We start from the raw sequence: 15,355 nt of genomic DNA on the forward strand, positions 1-15,355 counted from the left end.
GCACCTTACAGCCTGCACACACAGACACACAGGGGCCAGCTCTGCTGCACCACTACACCAACGAGGCACCGTTTATTTTTTGACGAGTCTGTCTGTTTTAATGGGTTCCAGGACCGCTTTGAAGTCAGAGAGAAGGGGAAAAGGGTGTGTTAAGAAGATATACTGAAAGGGACTGGAGAAAGAGAGAAAGGAGGAGGAGAGGGGGGTTAGTTCAGCCTTTCTCTGTTGTTGCTCAGTTGTGTGCAGCAGTAACCCCAGAGAGCTGGGTTGTACCACGTACGTCTGTGTCTCTCCATGCTTCATTCATCGCTACAGCTTCTCTGATCCCACACACTTGCCCAATCAACTGTTCCAATTATTCATCTGCCATGACTCAAATCCCCCTTAATGGCAACAGAAATCTGCCTTTTTCGTTCTCATTTTCAGTCTCTCTCGCCTGTCTCGCTCTACTTCCACTCATTTAATCTTCTACTCCTGCTTTTCCTTTCGCACTCCTAAGATTTTCCTTCGTTACCTCTCACTATTTGTTTCGCTCTACCTGTTTTTTATTTTTTACTTCACTCATCCACTCACTCCCTCATTCACTTAATCACTCCTAGTTCTTATCCATTTTTTCACTCTCAATATTTTTTCTTTCTTGCATGTCAAATCTCTCTCTATTTCTTATTCTGTGAACCTCTCTACCCTTGCTGGACCCCTCAGTAAGCGTCCATGCAACATGGAATGTAGGCCACCACATATCGCTTTAACCTGAAGTGGCACTTTTATTTCACACCTTTCCTCCCCTATCAGACTCAAGCCAAAAAAGTCGAGCTGTTTAAATGTTATTTCTGTCGCTCTTAACAGTGCAGGGTGATTTAAAGTTTTAAACCAGCTAAGATTAATGATGTGGGTAATCATTTTAAAACGTGTTGTCAGTGAACGCACAGTATCAGGTTACATGCTTCTCTTCATATGCTGGTCTGTATTAGCAAGATGTATGTAGTGATGAAATTGAGGACTGGCATATGAGTTCAGTCTGAGACTGCAAAAGAGAGTGAATTTCTGATTCATCCTATAAAAGCACATAGAAACTCCATACATTCGATAAAACATTTCATCTATCTCAGACTACGATCAATTCTTACTGCACTACTACATGTTTTTGAATTGTATAGAATTTTTTTAAATCGATTTAAGGACAGGCTAAGAAGAAATCCTGCCCACTAGAGAATAGTAGATGCTTTAAATGTTTTTATATGACCCTAGATTTTTTGGAGACGCTGATTACATACTGAAACAATGTAAAATGATATGCACCATTAGGCATAACTAATAATAATAGTTTAATTCAGTGATCTATTATTCAGTAAGATTATATCAACCCTGTTGATCAGCCTGAGCCATGCATGCTCATTTTAACCTCAAATATATCTAAGATCTATAAGATCTTTTGAACATGTTTTTCTCTCATCGGTTCACTCATAGTAAGATATCCATAACATACGCCAACAGTTCTGGCATTCCATATGCCTCAGATAACTATGTGTCGACTCTGCTACACCACTGGCTATTTTTGGTTATGAACTTGTTAGCACGTTGTCAGTGTCATGACAGCCAAGTCTAAAGTATCCTCTGGTAATTTTAAGGACACACTTATTGGCTTCAGACTAACAGTTAGCATCCAAAGCTGTCTACAGCAGTGATCCTTGTGAATGTAAGTAATAGTGTGCAACTGTGATCGAGTGATTTATCTAAGCATTCGCTAAATCTAATACCTTTCTTTTAAAATTGAAATCACAAGTGTTTTTCAAGCTTATTACCAGTCTGAATTTTGCCAAACAGGACAGCTAAAGACTATTTCTCCATACATGTCCACATAAGCACTTGAGCTAGATGTTATATATATAGCCTATAGAAGGATTGCATTGCTCAGGGCCATGTAGCCCGTTTTGGGCATTTGCCTAAAGAATCTTTATTTAGACAGTGCCTTTTTCTCTCGAGGCCCAATTTTCAGGGGGAAAGGGGGAGAATCGGTGGAGACTACAGCATGGATAGAGGAAAGAATGAAAAAGGGTTGGGGGGTTGGGTGGGTGAGTTAAAGTAGGTTTGGTGAGGGGGTTCAGTTTCTGACCAGTGACAGGATAAAGGAAACAGAGCAGCTCCAGAGGTCGGCTTGAGAAAACACAGCCTCTGTCAGTCACACAGACTCCTGGAAGGAGATCACGTTTCTCCGGCCGGGATACCTCACTGCTGCAAAACACTACCAGATGTGGTGCATTCATGACTTGGGGGAGGAGTGCTGTATGCATGTGGGTATAGTATTCTTTAGTTTTAGACTACTTGTTTGAATTCATGTTGCAATCGAGGGCCTTGACATCGAGCAAAATATGTAAAATCTGTATAAGCAATAAAACAGCTGTTATGAGCAAATCTACTGTGTATGCAAGAGTCCAGTCCATTTACACTTCTGCCAAAATTGTAGAGTGCTTTTTAAACAATTCCTTTGTGCATTGTAATTCTAGCATTTATAAATCTTTTAGTAAAGTTATCTTTATTTTGGAATGTTTTTAAGGCCAAATGAACTTCAGCCTCGTGCCAGATTTTGAAAGATTAACTAATGCTCATTTTCTTCATAATCAGAGGTGTTACATTGATAAAGTACAATAACTATTAACTAATAACAACTGATATAAACATTGTGACCCCCGCAAATACTCCTTCAAAGGCATAGCTCGTGAACCAGCAGCCCATTGCCAATTTTACCATTTAAAATCAGTCATTTCAGGGTTTACATTTCCACATTAGTGAGAGTTCTTTAGTATAAATGTATGTAGAATTTCAGGAGCACTCGAGCAGAACTGGATTTTCATGAATACCACGTTAAATGCAACTGCAAACAATCAGTGAATAAATCCATTCATATTCAGTGTCTAGGACGAGGATAATAACATTTTCTATATGGTTCTGTTTGGACAGATACTGACCTGTTTGTGTAGCCTGTGCTTCTACTTGGTCTAAGATGGTCCATGACTCTTCCAAAACACCTTCAGAAGTCATCATCCTGACAACTTGAAAAAATATAAAGACATTTTAACAAAAGTCATTATTTTTTCAACCTCTTCTTTCGTTTTATTTCTTTACTGATTTCATAGTCTGCTTTTTTTTTTTTACTTTGTTTAAATTGACTTCCTGACCTTCTTAGCATCACTGTTCTTAACCTAATGCTCCATAGAATGACTGTGACTGGATCTCGTATTACATTTAGACAGATTATAGGATATGGTGAGATTAAGGTGAGATTATGATGTTTAAGTTATGTACCTCTTTTATTTCGGAGCACCTTTAACCATAGTGCTGACTTTTCTGTGGTCTGTGGGCAGAAGGTAAAAGCCAGTAAAACACTTTATTACCATGTTCTCTCATGGCATCCTCCAGAGCTGGGTGGTCCTCTGTGTCAGTTAAGGGATCCCAGAAAGACAAGCATATGATTTCCCCAGCAGGACCCATGATTAAGGTGCCTAGGACTCCATCTTTTTGACATTCTGAAAAACACGTGCAGTGAAGTTAGCAAGGGGACAAAGAATAATATCAGAAAGGAGGATTGTACTTTTGGTTTTTGTATTGCAGTCTCACTGACATTTAATTGCTTAACCAAATCTCAAAGGTGCTAAATAAATTTGTCCATCCGCAGCTTTGACAGTAGTGCTTACTATAATTCAAATGTCAAGCTCATGTTAGTGTGTTGGGTTTTAACACTTACACAAATTTCATCATTTCATTTCATCATTGAAACTGTTAATATTTATTGCCAAGGTGCCTTGAGTGTCTTCACTTAAAAAAAAAAATATAGGCAGAGACTTCTATGACTTCTTTTTTTCTAATATAAATGCTTTTTCTTGAAATTAAGATTTTTAAGAAATTGTTAAGTAAATGACTGCATATATTGACTGCTATACCAAAAGTAATAGCAGCAAATAGCTTGTTTTGCCAATGTTAAACATTTAAGTAAATATAATTAATAATTAAATCTTGTTATTTTTTTAAACATATATTAAAAATTGGAATTATAAAAACGTCTGTGGCTTATAGCATGGTTATCAAACAAGATAGCATTTTTAGGCCTCAATAAATCACAGGTGGGTTACCTTTCAGCTCCAGAGGAAGACTGCCTCTGATAATGCCAGGCTGAGGGTCTGACTGATCTGCAGGGTTGCACGGATCTTGTCTGTAGATTGCCATAGAGCACTGTTTTCCGAGACCTCTACGCCCTTTAAATGGAGGCAGTGGACCCACTGCAGTCTGATGCGCTGAAAAATATAGATAGCATTAATGAATTATTAAGCATGGTTTAACAAAGCTGAGATAAATACATAGATCACCTTTTCACTTTATTTCTCTCATAGACAAATTTACACACCTAACTATTGCAAGACTAAATATATTTAATTTAATATTTAATGAATTTGACATCTCTCACTAATTTTCTTCTCAGCTTGGAGCAGTTGAAGGTTCAGATATAGGGCATTGACAATTTTTCAAGCCTGAAGGACTTCACCTATCTTCTAATGTTTTATTTATTTTTTGTCAGTCTTCACCTCCACAGGAAAATGGATGCAACAGTAAAAATTATATGATGTAATATTTTGCCATTATGTTTGGTTTTTAACTATCTATCTGTCCCTTTGCATCAGAGGAACTGAAAAAATCATTCTTGATTTTCTGTCAAATTGTTCTGCTAAAGAACAGGATGTGATCTGATATCGTTACCAAAAAAATATACTTCCCCTCCTTTGTGTTCTAATACTTTCTACATTTATGTGCAATGGCTCCTGAACCTCAGGAGTTTAGACCAAACTTAATCTAGTCTGCTGTTATTTATCATATCAGTCCCAGAGATCTCTGCAGTACCCCACTGTCAGCACATCTTGGATATCACACATCATGCACCACTATTAACTGCAGCCAGTTCTAGGTTGTAGACTGACAGCCTATGATACTCCTCAGAGAGAGCATGCAGTTCTTATTTATTACTGCTGTTGTGATAATGTATATTTATCCATGTAAAGCTTAGCTTGTTTTGATTACATGTGCAGGTGTTTGTGAACTAAAATGGAGAGACAAAGCTGTCAACACAAGACTTGGTCATTTTCAAATGAAAAGGGTTGTATGTATGATATATTGCTGTGTACAACCCTGCTTCACTTTTTATTTGGAAACGCATTCCTTCACTGAAATGGCATTTTTCTGGAGCATAACCAGCCAGTAAAAACATTTTCCCTCACTTTTTCTTCAAGAGGTTCTTCTCTGTGTGATTTTATGGTTGAAATGTCTGAAAGCACTTCAGAAAGTTATATTTTGTTATAGCAATGCCAAAAGTGATGTTTTGTGCTGTTTTTAATGCTTGCAAAGCAAGGCCAAACTTCTTTCCATGCCAGCATTCTTTCATTTATGTTTTGGTTGACCATTATGAAATACTTTCATCACACCACATGAAAACAAGATCTGTGATGATGTGGGTTGACTTAAACTGTGAATCACTAATCAGTAGTTTACAATTCCTTTGTAATATGTTTGGATGAATATCTGAAACAACCACCCAACTGTGCAAATTAAATTTGACTTAAAAACAGCATTAATTCTTCTCTTATTCCAGCTTTAGTAGCTTAAGACATATCAGACAAATAGATATCAGTTACAAATTTCAGTTTGGCTTGATTTATTTCAATACCTTTGTCATCATTAGGTGCAAACCTGATGAGAATATCCTGTTGTGCTGCTTTTAGACTGCACCCACGATCAACAGGTCTGTTCTCTTCTTTCCTAATTGACTCCACTTTCTGTTCCTCATCACTACACAGGAAGTCCTCAATTTCTTTCTTTTTCTCAGGAAGGCCACAATGACTATCTGACAAGACAAAAGGAAGAGAGAAAGCTCTTAAGGCAAGGCACCTAGGTCCTGACACTTGAGATAAACTTAATGTGGAGACTTAAGACAGGAAGGGTAAGCTCTCCAATTCCTTACTTTAGATAATAAATGACTTAGGAATTGGGTGGATGCAGTATATGCCAACAGAGAACACCAAACATTGAACAATGCACGAGGATCCCAGTTCAGACATTGACTTCTACTGCTATTGAAGTGGTCTTATTTGTGAGTTGATAGTTAATCATGCAACCTCTGGGTCTTACCTTGTTCCATTGGTAAAGAAAGTAGAACAAGTACTTTCTTAAGTTCAGTTCTTTCTGGCGGTTTGGGAGCAACAGCCTCAGTTTTGTTTTTAGGTGGATGTATATCCGGCAGTTGTGGTACTGGCTCCTTGTGGTTTTCTTGAGTCATATTCCCAGCTTTGAGCTTAAAGACATGCTACAGTCAAAGCAGTCATGCAATTAATTTAAATAGGCACAATATACATTAATGTAAAGGTAAAACAAATGAAGTCAAATTAACAAATTAACTTAAACCATCATGAGTCATCATGAGCCACCAGAAGCTTCAGTTCTCCTAGTCTATGAAGCTGTACTGTAGGATTAAACAATCTTGCTCAATCAATCAATTGATTGTTGCTCTGTTGTGTTTTAAAAGGCATTTTGTTGGCACGGTCGGTACAGTTCCAGAGACACAGACATAGTAGAATTGGTGCTTGATAGTTAAAGGCCTAAAGCCAAAAGTGCTAGAACCTTATTTGAAGCTGAAGATGTGTTTGCACTAAATGTTTGAAAAGTTAAAACAGTTATTATACATTAGTATACACACTCTCTGGAGTGCCTCAGAGTTTCACATGTAGTATTTCTTTACACAGGTCTCTACACAGCAAGTTGTATTTGCTGGTATTTGTTCTCTCTGTTCCCTTACGAGGGAAATATCAAGGTCCGTGACGTCGGAGTGACGTGGGGGCCGCCTTCCCGTGGGCTCACCACCTGCAGGAGGGACCGTAAGGGATGGTGCTATGAGGATTGGGCAGCAGTCGGAGGCGGGGGCCTGCTTAGACTGCTGCCCCCGCGACCCGAATTACGGATAAGCGGGAGAAAATGAATGAATGAATGAATGAATGTTCTCACTGTAAGATGTAAATGGAATATTTAAAACTTATAGTATACCACACAAAAATTATTTTTGTTTATAGATATTCAAAACAGTTTCCATGCTGAAAAAAATCACACTGACCTGGGCCATTTTTGTGCTGGGAATGTTGACTTACCCCATGGTCTTTGCAGTCTGCATCTACAGGAAGTGCTTGTTTAAGGGGGGGTAAAAGAAGGTTGCGCCGTTGTACTAAAGCAAAAAGTACAGTTATTAAATATATATGTGATTACTAACATATTGAGTATTTTTGTTGACACCGTTCATTGTTATACAATGTCCTAAGGGAGGGTAATGAAGAAACTTTTTAATTGTTTGTCTATTGTTATAAGTTTAACAGAAAAAATTTGCTCACCAGGAGGCCAGCCCCCCTCAGCTTGTCTTCTGTCACTGGGGACGTTGAAAAGGTGACTGCAGCCCAAAGAGAAGTTTGTATTAGCTGGTCTTAGAGCGTGTCCACCTTCCTCACCACCTGTCTCTATTGCACTCGGCTTCCATTGACCGTTTAAGTCCTTTGGGTAGCCAGTCAAATGCTCTGCAACCTGGTGAGTTTGTGTCAAAATAAGAGAGATAAAAGCTATTGAGGAAAAGGTTAGACTCTTTGAAGTAATGGTCAAATTGTGTTCCAAAGGAAAAACTTAACTGTATGAAAAAGTTTCAAATAATCAACCTCAAATAGATGCCATAAATGCTTTTTCTTTTCATTCTGTTTATTCTGTTTAGTCTTCTTTATTTCCACATTAAAAGCCCAAATGTTAACCATAACAATAGAGCGATGCATCATATGAAAGACAGTGACAAAGAAATAGGAAACTAAAGACACCTAAGGTCAGATGATTGGTTAAAAACTGACCTTTTAAGGTTTCTCAACCGATAATGCTGAAGTAATAAAAAATGGTGTATCAGACATGACACAGTAATTCCAGAAACAAGAAACCACAGGAAGCTGGAGTCAAGTTTCGAGACAGTCAGATTATAGAAGATGAAAATGTTATGAAGGGAGGAAAGATAGTCATTTCCTTTCAGGAACTCGAGCTGCATCGGAACGCTTTGGGAACATGACTGCGTTGTCCATGCTCTGATTAATGAGTCTAATCAGTCAAAATTAAAGGCAGGCTGTCACCAGCAGGGTGATGTCATGACCAGGAAGTATAAAATGCACATAGAGAGAAGCTGGCTGGCACTGGTGGGTAAGGCTTACGCCTGTCGCACACCATGTCGGTGCTGCAGGCAAACCAAGCTGACCTGCTGTGGAAACTGGATCTGGGAGGCCAGTTTTCTGAGATCCACCGTATGGAGGACATGGCCCTATGTTCCAGCGGTATCTCCCATGCCGCTCCCATCGGGCTGCTTGGCAGGCGCAGCCCCAACCCCAACCCAGCACTTCGTACTGCCAAGTGCAGAGACAGAGCGTCGCGTCCCGCTTTTTTCCCAGTGCAGAATCCCACGCGGCACCCTGGGTCAAAACCCGTAAGGTGACAGATCTGAGTACTGTCATCTTCAGGAAGAGAGCTTCGGGCAAAAGGTCCTGACCCGACCTGTGAAGGGATGACCGGAGGGCGTGTAGCACCACTTCTCTTAGTGCCTGTTTCCCTCTGGCCCCTTCAGGGACCTGGCTCGTTAACCCTGCCACGAAATGTGTTTCAGGCCACGGCCAGCTCCAGCGAGCTCCCTACTTGGGTTCCGCCCGGCATTTTTGTGTACCAGAAGGTCTCGTCTTTAGAGCCACTTTAGGGCACTGCCCCGGCTCTAGACACACTGTAGATCAGTCTCAAGAGACTGATACCCTAAAGGGAGCATCTGGCAGCCTGAATGGCTCTGCCAGACATGTCCCGGTGGGTCCTGCGCACTGTAAAGCAAGGCTATGTGATTCAGTTCGGCTCTCACCAGCCTGGGTTTAGCAGGCTCTCTCCCACTCTTGTGAGAAGCGAGCAGGCTCTGGTCCTGGAATGAGAAGTAAACACTCTCCTGAGAAAGGAGGCCATCGAGGTGGTCCCTCGGTCAGACAGAGAGTCCAGTTTCTACAGCCGGTACTTCAAAGTTTCCAAAAAGGATGGCGGGTTGCGTCCTATCCTAGATCTACATTAGCTAAACCGCTCTTTGATGATGCTCCAGTTCAAAATGGTGACCCTCAAGCAGATTTTGTCTCAGATCAGATCTGAGTACTGGTTTGTCACGGTAGATCTAAAGGATGGGTACCTTCATGTACCCATCCTCCCTTGTCACAGGAGGTTCTTGAGGTTCGCTTTTGGGGTCAAAGCGTATCAATATCGGGTCCTTTCGTTTGGCCTTGCCTTGTCACCCCGCACCTTCACGAAGTAAGTCGATGCGGCTCTGGCTCCCCTGAGACATCAATTGCTGGATTGCAATAGAAATGCTGGCCATGCTTCTGGCTTTTCTCACATATTAACCACCAGGGGGGTCTGCACTCACACACCCTGTACAGGCTGGCACGCCAGATCCTTCTGTGGGCCCAGGGGAAGCTCCTCTCCCTCAGAGCAGGTTATATCTTGTATGTATAGCAATATATATTTTGTGTATTTGTCCTACACTGTGTGACTTACCAGTCCTTAGCCCTGTGTTTTCTTTTATGTAGCATTATGTTGTCTATGTAGCAGACCAGTGAACGCTGTGTCCAGGCATTCACTGGGCAGAGACCCACTCCTGACACATTCTCTCTGCGGCCTGGGTGCATGGGTGGGACTTGGCTGTAGTGTTTTGAACCCGGTCCGTGCACTGGACTGTTATGTCCACCTGCCAAATCCCTGGAGGAAGTTGAAACAATTGTTTATCTGCTATGGCCCTCCGAGGAGAGGCCTTCCTGCTCATAAGCAGACGCTCAGCAGATGGATTATTGACTCTATAGCATCTTCTTACGGGTCCTCCGCTTTCCCCGCTTTATTCGGGGTCAGAGCTCACTCTACCCGGAATGTGGCAGCCTTCAAGGCTTGATCCTCTGGAGTGTCTCTCCAAGACCTCTGCGATGCAGCGGGCTGATTCTACCTCGCTCACCTTTGCCAGGTTTTACAACCTTGACCTCTGTTCCACTCCTGGCACCTCTGTCCTTCGACCTAGCTGTGCTCATTCACAGTAGTCAGGGACTGGTCAGTGTGGTGGTATTGGACTCTCGTTCCCAAAGCGTTCCGACGCAGCTCTAATTCCTGAAATGGAACGTATCTAGGTTTTGTATGTAACCCTAGTTCCCTTAGGGAACGAGATGCTGCGTCTCTATGCCACATCTCCTGCGTCCCTTCAGCGCTTCCTTCTCGGTTACAGAAGCTGAAGCCGGCTTCTCTCCATGTGCGTTTTATACGTCCTGGTCGTGACATCACCTCGCCGGTGACAGGCTGCCTTCAATTTTGAATGATTAGACTCATTATTCAGAGCATGGACAACGCAGTCGCATTCTCAAAGCGTTCCGACGCAGCGTCTCATTCCCTCAGGAAACTAGGCATACGTAACCTAGAGATGTTTCCACAGTAGGCCCTATTTTAGTTAACACAAGAAAAAACATGTCATGTGTTCATACTTCCACGAACTTTAAAAAACTAATTTATAAATATCAGTTTCTTATATCTTTTAAGGATTCATGCTGAAAAATATTTATCTGGAAATCTGTTGGTAAAAATATGTTCAAGTGTTGACTCAAAATATCTTGTTTTTCTTGCATCATTGTTCAGTTAAAAAACTGATTCAAATGTTTTTTAAATAAGGGTTTCTAATTATCTTGATTTTAGTTTTCTCCCATAATTCAGTAAAATAACATTTTAATAATCTCATATTTGACAGCCTGACAACATGGATTGCGCTATCACCATAAAACAACAACCATTTTCTGAAGATGCATTTTACTCTCTTGATCTATACTTTGGTGCAGAGAACAAGTAAAAAATAAGCCATTTAGTGTAATACATGGCCTTAAAACAGTTTGTCAAATGCCACATTGATATTGTGTATTCAATTAATCTCAATAGGATAAAAATAAATGAAGCATTGATTAAAGATGCAGCAAATACCATGTAAACATTGTGATCCTCAGGCTGTTCTTTGGGTTCCTCCCAAGCATCAGATTCAGGAATTGGGCTCATCTGAGCTTTGGGTATCACTACCTCTGTTCTGAAACGTGCCCTTTTGTCTCTGCTATCCTCTGTTGGCTTAAAGGCTGCTGGCTCTCCTGTAATTACACAAAAGTTAATTGAATCTTATTGGAGCGTGACTGATAATCAGCTGGGTATTAGAAAGTAATTTTTATCTTTTCTTTTCTCAGATTGGAGGGAATTAGGTTCTGAGGAAAGGGTCAATGTGTCTTGCACAACGACCCAGTGGTGGCAGCTTAGTGGTTGATGCTGGGATTTTAACTCGCAACCTTTAGATTACAAACCCAGAGCCTTAACCACTTAACCACCACTAAATGTTCATCTTATAGTGTGCAGAACTGTATATTACTAAGAAGCTCTACTGTTGGTTAAAACTCCTAACTTCTAAATGTCTGGAAACTGGCAATAAAATCTTGCCACATCACTGTTACTTGAGTCATGAATTGAAGGCATTCGAAGGCCTACGTATTCTAAATATGTAATTAACTTCCTTGAGAATGGGAGCCAGAGTAATGACCCAATCCAGATGACCAGCTTGCTCTTTGGCAGCGTTGCAAAGCAGTTCTACGAATTTTATTTATCTAAACAGAGACTGCTTTTTCAAACCACAGTAAATCAATTTATGTGTGTCTGTAGAACTAGTTACTTGTGTACAACATTTTTAACATATACCTGCTATATGAGGCTCGTCCCGACAATGTCTGAGTGCTGGACTTGGGGTTATATGCGGCAGAGGACCCGGTGGAGGACGATTAGGTCGTGGGAAACAGAGGAAGCGTGGTTGATATCTCACCTGCTCTGGTTTGGGATATACACTGTTACCTTGGCATCTGAAGAAAGCATGTTCCTCCTCATTTTCTGTAAAACAGTATATTTTATTTGTTGAAAGATTATGCATTTATTTAATTATGTTTATTAAAAAAAACACAACATGGTAACAAGTATAAGCATATAATCAGTGACAGAATGGTATAATATGGCGTAAATTAAGTCAAGTGGCTTTTTATCAATGATAGTACACAGAGAAATGAAACAACGTTCCTCCATGAACAAGGTACTATATAAAAGAGCATGAATCAACACAAGATAACACAAAACTAACTAGAACATACAGATCTATTCACAGGAGTGCATAAAATATAATCATTTCTCCTAACTGGATAACTTTATTCTACTTTACTAACTTTAATAGTTTTACTACTGAGTTTAGTAAATTACAAATATCATTAATATATACAAATGTATTTCTTGCTATAAGGTTACAATAAATCAGATATCATTATTAAGCCTATTTATTGACATTTTCTTTAACTTTTTTGCTTGCAGTTGATTAAAATTGCTTGTTCAAATGGCAGTTTCTTTTATTGTTTTAATTATAAGCATTTTTTGCTAGCAAGATTATCTGTTAGAATAAAATAATTTAAGACTAATCTTACGTGCTGTTTCAAAACAGAATGTTTTAAATTTCTTTTATATCATATTTAAAAATTCTATTTGGTTTCTTTTTGCAGTCTCCACTATGAAGTCACTTATTCACTATAGTCACTTTATAAGATTTATTTTCTGTCTTAATATTTCGAAGTGTGAGTAAAAAATTTAACTGATAAAAGGGGAAGTCTCATCAGACCATCTCATCCTCAATTCTTTTCCTAAAACAACACATCCTGTCATTTTATATTCTTTAATCAAAAACTTCTGACAAATAAGAATCGGGTCAATTAACTTGAGCTATTGTTCCTAAGATATTATTTCTTACTTCTTCATGCAACAGGCCATTACCATATGTTGAAAATATTAATACATGAAACAGACTCTTCACAAACAAACATCTGTGGCTATATCTGGTCACCAGATGTGTTTAAGGGTGCACTGACCTTCACCAGTAGTCTGGGTCAGATAGCCGCATTCATCTCCGGGCCTCTGGCGTGACTGTAAATACTTAGCGGCAGGTTTGGGGTCTGTCAACATCGACTGAGTAATGCTAGTATGGCATTCCACCCTGGCCTAAAACCGACAACCGAAAAAAAGATTAAAAAAATATTGTTATGAAGCAAAATACAAATCTGAATATTTTTTTCCACATCCTATAGCTTCTGAGATTTGTATAATAAACTTTAGTTTATTATATAAGGCCTTGAAAAATAGCTTTTCAATGCACTTTACACAAAAAAAACAATCAAGTGTAAATAAAAATAAATATTACACATAAATATCAACAAAATTTCTAACAAAATTCAGCTGTCATGTAAAAGTATGTTTGAAAATAAGATATAAAAATATAATTTATTAATGTCTGTGTGTGTCTGATATCAACTGCAAGTGAATTCCATAAATTTGGAGCACAAGAAGGGAAAGCCAGTGGAGCTTGTCTTAATCTGAGGGACAAATAAAAGCAGCATTGCTTATTTACTTTGATTACTTGTGTTTGTGATAAACCTTTATGTCAAACAATTGAATTCAAACCAGCACCAAAATGTTGCCATCTTATAGATTAAACATTTAACTGCCTTAAAGGGAAGTGCCAACCAGTCTAACACTTCAGCATGCAGAATCATAATTTTAAAGCTTTTACCCCAGGAAACCCATGAAGCAAATGAGGTTAAGAGAATGAAAGGTTGGCATTGTGCTATATACACAGCCCACTGTTTATAAAACATTTGTGTGTTGTTTTCTTTTACTTGCATAAAAAATTTGCGATAGATTATCGCTTGCGATGTAGTGATTATTTTGGCTTTGTCTGCATAGCATCATCTGTCTGCGAAAGTATGAATACGATTTACATGAATTCAGATGTACAGTGATAAGAGCTGCATCTGCAGTTGTTTGGAACTCCCAGCTGCACAGGGCACACCTGTCTTGTTTACATTCAGCTGTAGGCGAAAGCATGACAGATGAGGCGCTCTATGCACAGGCCACCTACATTGAGGGCTCGTTTCTATGCTGGGGCGCATCCACAATCCATAAACACTCTGATTACTACATTCAGCTTTCATCACCTGCAGCATTCCCGCTTTGGCCTGACACTCTGTCTGTTTGGGTCACACACTCCAGCTGCTCATGTAAGTACCTCCAACACTTCAGCCATATGCTATTAATCTGAGTCTACTTTATATACTGTACATATATTAGGTTTTGGCTAATACAAAGCTTGACACTTGCAAAAAAAACATGTATTGTAATGAATTAGCAAATCCTGAAAGGATTTTTATTACATCTCAATAACATTTATATGATTATGATATGGAAATCAATACCAAGGACTAACCTTTCGAAATAAATATGCATGTTACAATGGTAATTCTGTTTTGTGCTCCAGTTAACTGTATCTGCATTTAATGGATGTCTAAGTTCTTTTTTTGTTAAAAAAAAAAATTATTATGCACTGAAAATAATATTAGGTAGAAATGGCATAAACAGATTGGTAGTCTAATATAATAATTTAATGAGGATAAATCAGTCACATAATGCATGTTTGTATTTGTTATTTCCTACAAGACTGAGAGTGACTTTTTCAGCCTGCCGCTACAAACAGCTCACTAACGTGGACAAGAGGTAAAGAATAATGTTCATATTATGAGGCTAAGGCCTGTGGCACATTTATAGATTGTCCTAGAGAAAATCAGATAGATGATGAACTGCCTGCAACTTTAGGACAACTTTATTACGATTTGCAGCTTGTATCATTCTGGGGTCAATCAGGATAATATACTTAAATTGGCAATTTGATTGGATTGAATGGTAAGGAAATTGGAGACGCCATGAGCAGTGAGAGTGTGTGGAGTACAGATGCTGCAGGCTTATCAGTTGAGCCCAGGTGCTGCTGTGCAGCTGCTCCAGGAGATTAGCGAATGAGACGTAAAATTAATATACAGCACTTAATCGTTGTGCCTTAAGGATGGTGTTAACCCTCAGGATCAGAATAGAGCTATGGTTCTCTCACTAGGCCTGGTAAACTAATACTGCTGTGAAGGCTGTCACCCCGACCTGAACTGGAGTTTAAACTTAGTTAGGCAGTAAAGGGCTGGGAGATTTACTGCAGCCTTCCCTCTCGCTGTAGTTTATGTCCCACTGCTGCTTTAGTCAGCCATGTGGAGTTGACCTCAGCCATATCTACACAATGGTCCTTCTGTAGCTAAACTGGACTTTTTAACTGGTTAAATCATGTTTATAAACAGTAATACATGTATCAGGCATT

At 39.4% G+C, this 15,355-nt stretch overlaps 1 protein-coding gene across 3 annotated transcripts in view; it reads right to left on the minus strand.

Annotated features, from left to right (window-relative positions):
* kiaa2012 (KIAA2012 ortholog) overlaps positions 1-15,355 on the minus strand; it is a 31,485-nt gene that overhangs the window by 9,985 nt on the left and 6,145 nt on the right. For 2 of the 3 annotated variants that reach the window (XR_014533001.1, XM_083537982.1), the window contains exons 4-13: positions 13,035-13,164; positions 11,833-12,018; positions 11,080-11,237; positions 7,419-7,605; positions 7,182-7,255; positions 6,172-6,346; positions 5,711-5,887; positions 4,128-4,289; positions 3,393-3,524; positions 2,967-3,050 (exon numbers count right to left, since the gene is read on the minus strand). Coding sequence is in view for 2 of the 3 variants with exons in the window: in XM_083537982.1 (XP_083394108.1) it covers positions 2,967-3,050; positions 3,393-3,524; positions 4,128-4,289; positions 5,711-5,887; positions 6,172-6,346; positions 7,182-7,255; positions 7,419-7,605; positions 11,080-11,237; positions 11,833-12,018; positions 13,035-13,164 (1,465 nt within the window). In the remaining variant the exon portion in view is untranslated. The remainder of the gene's footprint in view (positions 1-2,966; positions 3,051-3,392; positions 3,525-4,127; positions 4,290-5,710; positions 5,888-6,171; positions 6,347-7,181; positions 7,256-7,418; positions 7,606-11,079; positions 11,238-11,832; positions 12,019-13,034; positions 13,165-15,355) is intronic. The other variant, XM_083537983.1, reaches the window with a different exon arrangement.

Source organism: Silurus aristotelis (assembly GCF_946808225.1).
Source record: "Silurus aristotelis genome assembly, chromosome: 3".
Lineage (NCBI taxonomy): Eukaryota > Metazoa > Chordata > Actinopteri > Siluriformes > Siluridae > Silurus > Silurus aristotelis.